At 37.5% G+C, this 12563-nt stretch overlaps 1 protein-coding gene across 1 annotated transcript in view; it reads left to right on the top strand.

Annotated features, from left to right (window-relative positions):
- The window catches only part of SLC9C1 (solute carrier family 9 member C1), a 69806-nt gene that overhangs the window by 37958 nt on the left and 19285 nt on the right, over positions 1–12563 (top strand). Inside the window, exons 15-19 of the mRNA XM_027866814.1 lie at positions 414–609; positions 4199–4381; positions 5539–5688; positions 7934–7985; positions 9963–10111. Coding sequence (XP_027722615.1) covers positions 414–609; positions 4199–4381; positions 5539–5688; positions 7934–7985; positions 9963–10111 — 730 coding nt within the window. The remainder of the gene's footprint in view (positions 1–413; positions 610–4198; positions 4382–5538; positions 5689–7933; positions 7986–9962; positions 10112–12563) is intronic.

Below are 12563 nucleotides of genomic sequence, written 5' to 3'. Positions count from 1 at the left end.
TCAAACATTCCAAAAAATACAAGAAATGAAAAGTATGGGCAGAACTTCTGGGCACAAGTGAGGGTCCAAGTCATACACAAGGAAACTAGGAGGGAAATGGATCTTAGAGCAGGTTCCTGGAACTGCAGCTCAAGATCAAGAGCATGTATGTGTGTCCACACAACAGCACAATTGGGATGCAACTTTTGATGCTGGAATAAAGGTTTTTAGTCTTCATTTTAAGCTTTTCTTTTGATATGGTCAGATAACAGCTGGAAAGTCTAGGCTATTTTCTAGCATAAAAGTAGGATTATATAGGTGCTGATAATGGCAATGAGGACCTAGTTTCTCTGATGGGTCCTAACAGGTCTGACAAAGAGCTTAAGTATATAATAATGCTATAATTTTTCTTCTGTAAACTTTATTTTAAACAGAATGCCAATTCTTGTATTTTGTCATAAGATCGTGTTTAGTGACGAATTTGAATTCACTGGATATCTTGTGATCATATTGAGTATGGTTCCTCTTGTAATTTCTTTGTTACCACAATTAAACGTGATCTATGACAAGGAAGTCAAAGTCATAAATCATACATTCATTTTGTTTTACATACTGGAGGCCATATTTAAGGTAATAATCATCTATTGCCCATCTATATGTGTGTTCGTGTGTGTGTGTGTGTGTGTGTGTGTGTGTGTGTGATTTTAGATGTGTTGTGTTTAAAGAAATAATTCCCAAACTTGGTTTTGTCATACCACTTAGGTATCACTAGCGACCTGAAGGGATGTCAAAAATTCTTCCTCAATTATCAGTACAAAATTAATGTTGATTTATACACTTCAGTGCAGAGTAAATGTTTAGACATTTACAAACGCAACTAGAAATGTGATCATATTTCAACTCTTGTCTTATGAGACTGAGGCTAAAAAGCTAGACATTAAAGATAGTGAATTACATCTGTCGTTTGGGAAATATAAATGCAGTTTGAAGTGTTACAGGAAAATTGAAAACATGTGGTGTAGGAGAAACTGTTCAGACTAGCAGAAACAACAATACCTGAGTTAGAGGCAGAAGACTTTATCTCTAGTTCCCGATTTATTAATTACTAGCTTTGTGAGCTTAGGCAAAAAAAAAAAAAAAGTATCCCACCTACTTCGTAGAGCTGTTCTGAAGATCAAAAAAAATAATATATATATATATATAAGCACTTCTAGCACCTAGCACAGTGCCTAATAAAGGCTTGTTGATTGATTAATAAACTGAAAAGTATTTTGCAATTGCAAGATACGGTCATAATCATTATTATTATAATTGAAGTCATAAGATCATAGATCTAGACCTTGAAAGGGTCCTTGGTGAATTATCCAGGCCAAACCCTTCATTTTGCAGAGGGAATGTCTGTAGCCCAGACAAGGGAAGAGATATTTCAAAAGTCACACAGCTAATAAGCAAAAGAACTGGGATTTGAACCCATACACTATAATTCCAAGTCCAGGACTCTTTCCAACATGTAGTAGAGGATCAACGAAGTCCTCTCTAAAGATCCTACTCCAATGCCTTATCAAGATTTAAATGTGATGCTGGATTCTCAAAGGCAATTCCAGCAAAGCAAAAGTTTTGGCAGATCCTACCAAATTGGAAAGGATTTGAATATCAATGTTCAACTATCATTTGAGGACTAGCCAGTGAACTCAGAAAGGCTAGGCGTAAGGTTAACCACCAAATAATGTGTTTATGGCTACCGCAACTCATGAATACATCCACTAAGGTATAGAGGGGTTGTCATCTATATTGATGGGCAGAGTACCCATACCAAGGAAATAATGAATCTCTAGAAGTATTTAGTTATTATTATGGTACAAAGATAATGGAAGCATACATTTGAAACCAAACCACCAATAAATATAATCTTCCAAGGTTATTTTATAAGCTGAAGACATATTATTTGGATAATCATTTACCTAGAAGAAAAGGATGAAGAAGTTTTAAAATAAGTACATAAATGTAAATCTGTATTGAGTTATTACTAAAAAAAAAAAAAAAGAAGAAGAAAGAAAACTAAATTTCGTCAACTTTAAAATGTACTGAAATTTGCATTAGGATGCCTGTGTTCTATTCCTGGCTCTATCACAGACCACCAATTTGATCCTGGGCAAGTTCCTTGGGCTTGCTGGCTTCAGTTTCCTCATCTGTAAAATGAGAGGTTTAAATTAGTTATTTCTAATCTCCTTCTAGCTCTATAAGTCTATAATAGCATACAGTTGGAACATGTTCTTTCTTAGGATACTTGTGACATTCTAAAATAATTTTAATTACAAAATCAACATATCCATTTTAGATGCACGTGTAGTGTATATTTTATCTCAGAGTGCCATATATCCTTTACATCTTCTCAAGAGAAGGGAAGAATGCAGCAAAAACCAGTAAACAGTACTTGTGGCTGACAACGATGAAGCCTTTTCCATTTTAGAGAAAGTACTAAGTTGAATTGAATTGAAAAGTTGCTTAAGAAAACTTGGGTCCCAAATTTTCCAAATCTTTTTCTGTTTCATCCACAAAATATGTTCCATCCAAAATTTATTTCACATTTGATTAGGATTCTATGTCTGCTAAATATTCATTTGGCAAGGAAGTCTCCATGATAACTTGGATAAAAATGGAAGAAAGACTTTCCTAGCTTTTGGTCCAAGACCATTTGAAAATTCAAATTAAACCTTACTATCCTAAGCCAGGCATATATGTAGTAACAGAGTGTGTGGCTTGTAAGAAAAAGAGCATTTTGTCATATATATATATATATATATATATATACATATAGTGTTAGAAGTAAGTTTTTCCTCTTGCCAGAAATTCTAAGTCAACATTTTCTAAATTGACTAATGGACAAGTATAGATTTTCTATAGCAGTACTCAATCCCATGATAGGTGAGAAGAAACAGAATAGTCCAGAAATAGAAAACTTAATAGTTATAAAAATAGCTCTTGCACATGAAAAATTGCCTGAAAATGTCTGTAGGGTCTTTGCAGATATATACAAATATGAAAGGCTCTGATATCAATTTTAAGTCATGATTAGAATAAGCCTAAATTGAGAACCCTGATTGAAGGAACGCATATTTGTAGATTCTAAAGGAGAATAGATAGAGAAACAGCACTAAACAATGATGACATGGCTAGTATGAAATAGAACAGTTTATAATTATCTGCTTCCTTCAGCTGTCTTGTTAGAATAATTCACATGTAGAAATCCATCCAAGAAAGCTGCAGATATGCCAGTATAATCCTCTACTTTGTTTCAGTTGTTTAGACATGAGCAAGAAGCAAGCACTCTATGTGTCTGTCACCTTAGACAGCTGTATGTGTGAGTGCAAGAGTGAGGCAATATGACTTAGTGGTTAGAAGGCCTGACTTGGCATCAGGAAGACCAGGGTTTAAGTTCTACTCTGGGTACATGCTAGTTAAGTGACCACGAACAAGTCACTTAACCTATCAGTGCCCCCAGGAAACTCTCTAAGACTCTTAACTCATGGAAGAGTTCTAGATCTACATTGGTGGAAAGAAAGAAGTTCCCTACACTGATAAAATCCCAGATATAGACCCTTTTACCTCTACCTCTAACCCTACCCCACCCCCATCCCCACCCCCACCAATAGAGATGAAGCAAAGGTTTGATGTAATTATATGGCCAATTCCTTGTGAGAGTGACTTTTAATTAAATTATCAAGGTCTAACATATCTTATAATCTCACATCTTCTTGGGATGTGGTGTTCTAAGTAGACAAAATTTGTATATATCACACCTACAAATGAACCATTTTAATGAAATTAAAAACCACACACACATTACACAGTTACCTGACTTCACAAATAGAGCATATTGTGCAAGACCACAATTTCTAAATGACTTGAGCCTATAATAATGAACATCAGTAACTATAATAATGAATATCAGTATGAATATCAGTAACTGTCTCTAAGGAAAGGATCCTTCAAAGACGCAAGGCTATTGGTTGGTAAATAGCTGTGCTTTCCATCATTCCTTCATTTCTTCTCTCTGATGTCTCTTCTCCCTACTGACCATGTGTGTATTTGGGCTATAGGACAAACGTGCGATATTTACTGTTGTTCAGTGAAAAATCTGTCTGTAGCTTTTTCTTTTCTTGTGGTCAGTCAGCTGTCAAATCTCAACTGCTAAATATATGAATTTTTGCTCAAACAGATAACAGCAATGAGGAAGAGATTTTTCTTACATAGTTGGAACATATGTGAGTTAGCAATAACATTGATTGACCTCGTTGGAGAAATAATATTTGAAAGAAAAAATGAAATTTCCGACCATTTGAGTAAAATTATGATTTTTATAAAAGTTGTGAGGTTTCTTCGTTTATTTCGCATCATAAAGGTAAATATTTATCAAATCACATCATTATGGATCTGGAATATTAAATATAGGCTTTTTTCTGACTGTTCCAGCTAATGTAGTTTAATGTAGTGTTATATTTTGTCAGTCAACAAGCATTTATTAAGTGCTTGCAATGTACCTAGCATTGTGCCAAGCACTGGAAATACAAATACAGGTAAAAAAAAGGATAGTCCTTGTGACATAGTGAATATGGGCCTGGAGTCAGGAAGATCTGAGTATAAATCTGGCCTTCAACACTCACTAGCTGTATAACCCTGATCAAGTCATTTAATTTCTGTATGCCTCAGCTTCCTCAACTATAAAATGGAGATAAAAATAGTACCCATCTCCCAGAGTTGTTGTGATAATATATATATATATATACATATATACATCTTCACATTATATTATAATACATGTTATCATTAAATGAGATAATATTAATGAAATGCTTTGCACAGTGCAGGGCATATAGTAGGCACCTAATACATATTTCTTTCTTTCTTGCGTGCCTTCAAAGAGTTGAAATTCTAATGGGGAAAGACAACATATTAAAAGACACTGAAAAAAGTGGGGGAGAAGGGAAAGCTGGAAAAGGTGCCCATTGGAAAGGCATGATAGATGAAGTCTGGAGTACAGCCTAGAGAAGAATGAAATACTATTCTCCTGGGCACTCCTTAGATGGAGCCAATCAGAGGGAGCACTGGCAAGAGAGGAGGACACTTCCACTGTGTGAATTCCAGAGATCCAGAGAAGCTTCAGGATGAATAGCTTAGTGGGTGGTAGGTGTTCATAGTCCAGTTTGGAAAGGAATGATTCATGGAAATCATCTCCCTTATTCACTGATAATAATGTTAAGGTTAATGGTATATTAGGAAGCCTTGACTCTCTCTTTGATGGTGAGTTTCACACCATTTTGTTTCTGACATTTGTTTGTAAGTAATGTTAATTTATTTTTCAGACAGCATTCTACTCTGTAAATGTACTCTGTGTAGAAACCCTGTTTTAAAATTCCTTTTTAATATTTACATATAACCCCCCAGATAACTTGAGAACTCTGCTAACTTTTAAAAATGTTTCATTTTGTCAGTGTCAGTTTAATTATCTTTTAGGTTAAATAGATTTCTGTATTAAATATTATTTATCCTTATTTCCAGCTCATAACGCCAATGTTACTTCAGTTAATGGATAAGACAATGAGCCATCAATTGTCCTTTAGATATGCCATCTTAAAAGGATATGTACAAGGTGAAGCAGATATAGCATGTGTTATTGACCAGATTGCTAGTTGTAAATCAGCTGCTCAGGTGAGAGAAACAATAAAAAGTTAAAATTATATTTGATTTATTTCTTCCCTTTTCATTCTTAGACTTATGTTGATAGATGTTAACACAATAAATCCAATGTTTCCAAGACTGCTATTATGATATTAGATAATATAAAAGCAGTGGTTCTTTTATTTGTTACCAAGTTACCCTCTCCCCATAGACTTGAGGTTTCAAAACCACACTACAAGAAAATAGATTGTTTGGTGTATACTTATTTAATTCCACTATTCTTATCATTTGGACAGCTAGGTGGCTCAGTGGATAGCACCTCAAACCCCGGAGTCAGGAAGACTCATCTTCCTGAATTCAATTCCAGCCTCAGATACTTACTAGCTGTGTGACCCTAGGCAAGTCATTAACTCTGTTTGACTCAGTTTCCTCATCTGTAAAATGAGTTGGAGAAGGAAATGGCAAACCAGTGTCTTTGCCAAGAAAACCCCAAACGGGGTCACAAAGAGTCTAACACAATGGAAAAACAGTGGACAACAAAATCATTATTATTTATTCATTCAAATTCTTGTCTTGTCAATTCTATTTCCATAATATCTCTCACATCCATCTCCCCACCCGCCCATCATACACACACACACACACACACACACACACTGGGCTGTCAATACCTCTAGCACAGCCTTGTAATTGAATCGTTGGTTGCCAGTCTCTCCTCAAACCATCCTCCACATGGCTGCCAAACTAAATTTCCTAATGTACCAAGCTGAATATATAATCCCCCAATTCATTAGGAATGGCTTCCTCTTGCCTTTAACATAAAATCTAAACTTCTCAGCCTTTCACGACATGGTTCTCACCTGTCTTTTTAAACTAATTTTATCTTACTCTCACTCATGTGCTCAAAATTTAAGTAGAACCGGCCCTGCTAACTGTTCCTTGTCCGTTGTATTCTGTGCTCTACCTCTGGGTCTTTTCATTTCCCATTTCTAGAATGTATCGCCTCCTCATTTTTGCCCCTTAGAATCAATTCAAATACAGATCCGATGCCTACAGGCAGGCAGCATTTCCTGTTGTGTTTAATGCCTTTATTTCCTCTTTCCTCCATTCACAATACCAAGCTGTCAACATTCTCTCCCTCTTGAGATGTCTTTCTTTTGTCACACCCTCATGTTTATATGTTGTATCCCCCCAGACCTCTGTGGGCGCTGACTTTTTAAATCCTGTCTTTGCTTACCTGGTTCAGTGCATGGTATGGAATAAAACAATCTATAAAGTTGGTTCAGTTGAATTGAATTGAACTGCGCTGTGTTGAAGGCACTGATTCCTTCCCTTTTCCCCTGGACTCGGGCTTCCCCACCGTGTTGACGTATCTCTGTATTAAACAAGAGAAAGGAAGAAGGGGGAGAAATAACAGAAGTTGCAGCCTACACAGAGCTTCAGCCTTGTTCCTCAGTGCTTAAGTCCCTTTCCATCTTCTTCCTTCCTTTTTTTTTTTCAGACAAACTAAACAAAGAAAGGCAGGTAAGTGAGCTGGCCCATTGAAAATAGGGGGAGGGAATCTATCATAGATCTGCAAGGTACCCTAGAGTTCACATAGTCTAACTACTTTATTTTATAGAAAAGACCCAGAGAGATGAAGTAACTTGTCCAAGATTAACTAGCAGCTTAGCACTAGAGAAAAAAAAAGCAAAAAACAGAATCTGAGCTTTCTGACTCCCAGTCCATCATGCTTCCCGCTACGCTACAAATAAATATTTTGATGGCTTATATTTGTATAGCGCCTTATGGTTTACAAAGCCTTTTACATACATTATCTCATTTGATTCTCACAACATTGTGAAATATGTACTATTATTATTCCTATTTTACAGATTAAAAAAAACTGTGGTTTAGAAAGCCTAAATGAATTTTCCAGGGTCACACAGTTGGTATCTAAGATGAGATTCAAACCCAAGTTTTCTAACACTCTATCCACTGAAGAGTTGCCAAGGTCAATAGTAGCACCTTTACCCACTCAACAAAGAGCAAAGTGTAGTTATTTACCCCACAAACCACCAGGAGAATACCTAGTTCTCCTTTGAGCCTCTTGGAAATGTCCCTAGTAAATATCATTGTCCCTTTTCAAATTCTCCAGCCCAAAGTATATATTAAACATGATAGATTAAACATACCCACAAGGCAGCTTAGGCCTAAAAAGCCACGTCATCCTGTACTGAGTTTTGCTTGCAGTTATATACATAGGTTGTGAATTTTTACAATTTTTGTTTGATAGGTATTACGTAATCGTGTGTCCAAGAATGCAGAAAATGCTATGAAAGAGCTAGGTAGGTAATACAAGGGCACGTTTTACCCTCGATATGTGGTTAGTGTATTATAAGCACATTTCAGAGCCTTGGGTTTCAACAGGTTCAGAGATAGTATGAGTTCCACAATAAATTCAAATTCTGTCTGGGACATATTTAGGGATATAGATTTTTTCCCCTGAAGAGAATCACAGTTATAGAAAAAGTTTCAGTCTCTAAAGTTTTTAGCCTTTTCTTTGTTTATATGACATTATTCTAACTACAATTACTTTTCAAATAAGCAGCTATTCTAGAATCAACAGTAGTAGACTTTTTTTTTTTCAGATGAAGAACTTAAGGGACTGAGAGAGTAACATGATTTGGCAAAGGTCCCTAGATACTAAATGATGGAACCCTGACATTGCTAAGTATTCTGATTTTAAATCCAGCATTCTTTAGATTGTAATATGCTGCTTCTAACATATTACTAGGACACTTGTAAGGTCCCTTCCAATTACAAAATCTCACTCATCTATGATTTTTAAATAAATAGCAATGTAATTAATGAATTTTCTAGTACTCTTTTTTTTTTTCAGGCTCTTTCTCTGCCATTATCTTAATTACAGGCTGGGTATCTTACCATTTTTTTCATAAGATTTCAGGAGCACAGGCTGAGAGTTAGAAGGGACCTCAGAAGTCATCCATTCAACCCCCTAATGTTATAGGTGAGGAACCTGAAGCCCAGGAAGTTTAAAAGGCTTGTAGCGAGCTAGTCAGAGGCAAGACATGAACCCAGGTACTCTGCTCTCAAAGACTATGCCAGAGAAGCATAAACTCTGCTAGAAAGCCTCTGGGTACAGTCCGAGTGACTGCTTGAATCTGCCATTCAAGGACCAACCCACCTGAGAACAAAGAAGCATATCCCCTGTAGTCTGGCCAGTAGGTGATGAAGTCTTTTTACCAGGGCAACCCATGAAGTCAAGTCAATTCCATTACCTGTTTTTTATGTGGTAGAGGAAGAATTGATCAGGACATTCCTGATCAAATGACTTACCCTTAGTCCAATTAATGTCATCATAGAAGATTAGAAGGAGGTAGTAAAAACAGCATCTATCTTTGTGTTCTTGGTACCTACCACAATGCCTTGAACCTTGTAGGTATTTTGTGTACTGAATTTAGTAAAACTCACACACCAAAGCACCATGATGTGTGTCAATGCCCAATCATGGGTCTTAGGGGGAAAGAGAAGGCTGGGTGAGGCCAAAACTGGGAAACTAGGATTAAGATCAGGCCAGTGGGGGAGGGAGGAGAGGTATGAGCTTGTAATTGGGGGAATCAGTTGATATAGAAGAGAATGTGCAGACACTGTAAACCTAGAAAGAAGAAGGTGGGATCAGAGTCTGGATAGGTGCCGTGTCTGAGGAGATAGACTCTATTATATAAAGTAGCCAGAGATCCAAACTAAGTAGGAGAATACAAGTAGGAGCATCATCTAAGCATAGAAAACATGGGTTGGTTTTCAAAGATTCAGATCAGGATAGATTGGATTATAATCCAAGTATTTAAAATGGATTAGTGTTTGGAAGTCTAGACCAAGCCAGAAGACCTGGAAAAATCAGAGTACAAGTATCCAAGGAAGAATTCGGGTGCAGGGTACAAACTAGACACAGAGGAAGAATCAGAGAGTAGAGTCTCAATGGCTCCATACAACAGCACAAATAGGTTGTGATGACAGATCATGAGATAGGGCTGTTTTCCTGTTGACCTGACTTTCACCATCCTTTATATGAATAAACAGGAGCCAGCAAGGATGACTCCAATAGGCCTCTGTTAATATTTGTGACAGAAGCAGAGAACAATGCCAACCCCTGTCACCCACCTCCCTCACTCCGGTCCCGGTTCTAAAAGAGACACATGTTATTCTCCTTCTCACGTACACCTGTAGAATTTTACAGCAAAGACTTGGGCTTTAACGCATTGACTGATGATACAATGGAAACATTATCTGTTTCTTTTCAGGCTATTTAGAGTATGATCATCCAGAGATTGCCATCACTATGAAAACCAAGGAGGAAATTAACACTATGCTCAATATGGCTTCAGAGATTCTTAGGAGCTTAGAATCAAAAGGAGTAATTAATAGAACTGAAGGTTCTGAAATAGACAAGGTAATAAGGATAATTCCACCAGTATTTATTAGATTGTAATTAGATAGTAATTAAATAGCAAGCTCCTTCAGGGCAGGGTTTTTCTTTTGCTTCTTTTTGTGTCCCCTAGCACTCAGCATGGTATCGGACACACAGTAGACACTTAATAAATGTGTATTGATTGATACTTATTGTATAGGCCTGAGCTTAAAACTTGTATTTTCTCTAATAGTTATCTGTGAGATAATAATAGTTGACCTAGCAGCATCCCTTGCATAAAATCATTTGACAGAGACTCTTTTTGTTGCCACTACAGTGGGTAGACCCCTCTTCCTTCTTGCTTCTCTAACAGCACAGACTGTGTCTGGGAGCTGTGTGCGGGGAAGTAGAACAAAAGCCTAGAGGAAGAGGATATTCTGGGCTTATAGTTTACATGAGCTCATAGTGGGAGAGTCGAGTTTGATGACTGTAAATGTGGTGCATAGGTGCCATGACAGTGCATTTAGGAGTTGGCACAAGAGAAGTGGCTCGAGAGGATGAATGTGGCTAAGATCTTGAGTAGCTGAATTTCCTTGCCTAATTGGCTTGACACTGATAGCAGCACAAGTATAGAAAGTCGGGGGACAGGGCACCGGGAGGGGAGGTTGGGCTGGTCAGGATTGTGAAGCATCACCGCTCCCCCTATGCAGTATACACCAGTATGAAGTGAACTGGCCTTCTGATCTCCCTACTGAGTTGTGTTTCATATGAAGATCTTCAGAGAGACAAGGGTCACCTAGGGCATGAGGCATCATGACACATGGTAGGTAAGGAAAGGGAGAATAAAGATAGAAGTCCTGAATAGGAAAACCATGCAAACACTTCAACATTAACAATGGGTTCAGTTATCTCCATGTTGATGATTGTCATGCCTTTATGTAAGGACAGGCATTCCCCACCTCTACCAATTTGCAGGGTAGATGCCCAGGCAATAGTTTACTCGGGTTCAAAATTCTCCATGAGTCTGCCATGTACCGACCCACATTGAGCATTTCCGCTGCCTCTCTGGATCTCAACTTCCTTTTATCTCTTAATAGTAGTTTTATTTATCTTCATTTTCACACTTTTCCCAGGCTTCTTTCTCCTCTACTACAAAAGCAGCTCTCCCTTCATTAGGATAGTTCACCCACGTCTCAGATGACCAATAATCCTTATAATCTTATATTTCCTACCAAGTAAGCAAGACATGGCAGAAAATAGAAGAAAAGTCCTTATAGCTTTCCTTAATCTGCCAGTTATTCTTGAATCCAAACTGTTTCTTGCTGAGGCTTCATTTAATCCCTTCTCTATCATTAATCACCTATACTCTATAAATGCATTCATCATACATTGCATTTATTTTCTTTCCCCGAGTTATCTGGTAAAAATTATTTTGGAAATATCAGCCTCAACCCTGTTAACTAAGGGAGATAGGAATCTCATATTTCTCAATCTAGAAAGGGCAAAAAAAAGTGAATACATTCCCTAATGCTAAGATTGTGAGCATTTAACACTGGGGACAACCAGCAGAAGTGGCATAGAGAATAAAAAAAAATTGGAGTTAAGCGAAGGGTATTTGTTGTTGTTCAGTCGTTTTCAGCCGTGTTCGATTCTTCGTGACCCCATTTGGGCTTTTCTTGGCAAAGATACTGGAGTGGTTTGCCATTTCCTTCTCCAAATCATTTTACAGATGAAGAAACTGGGTCAAGTGGGGTTAAGTGACTTGCCCAGGACCACACAGCTAGTAAGTGTCTGAGGCTGGATTTGAACTCAGGAAAAGGAGTCTTTCTGACTCCAGGTCTGGCACTCTATCCACTGCGCCACATAGCTGTCCTAAGGATATTTATTCCTTCGCATCTGTGATTTTCTCTTATATGGAATCTGATCAAATGTGAGGCATATAGATAAAAGGCAATACTCACAAAATGTATTGCCATCATTGCTTATGATCAAATATGGGATCTGGGAAAACAGAACTTGTTCAACAATTGAAATCAGGCTGAACGAGCCATTAGGTGTTATAGGGGTAAACGTAAAAATCACTACCAACAACAAAAAGATAAACCTGTTATTCTGGTTCATCACTAGTGTAATGCAGGCCTGAGAAAGACCACAAACATCATAACATTTAGTAAAGATTCATTAAAGAGGATGTTGTTCAATACCATTGACTGAAAGGTAGATAAAGACATTTAGGGTGGAAAAATTCTTTGAAGTTATAGTATTTTTAACCCATCATCCATGTTAAATAATGTTGGAGCTTCCGCTTCCAGGAGCCAAGATGGCAGAGTAAAAAGGTAGTAGCTCTCACCCTCCCCTATCAACCTCTGAAAACCCAGAAAATATCACCCCAGAAAAAAACCCTGGAACAGCTGAACCAGAAGAAAGACAGGGAGAAGCAGTGCAGTAGCCCAGGTAGCTAGAGGGATTAACAGGAAAGGCCCCTCTTACCCTG

The sequence above is a fragment of the Vombatus ursinus genome, unplaced genomic scaffold, assembly GCF_900497805.2.
Source record: "Vombatus ursinus unplaced genomic scaffold, bare-nosed wombat genome assembly UNPS02001419.1, whole genome shotgun sequence".
Lineage (NCBI taxonomy): Eukaryota > Metazoa > Chordata > Mammalia > Diprotodontia > Vombatidae > Vombatus > Vombatus ursinus.
Note: the sequence above shows the minus strand (reverse complement) of the source record. Positions and strands in the feature narration are given on the sequence as shown.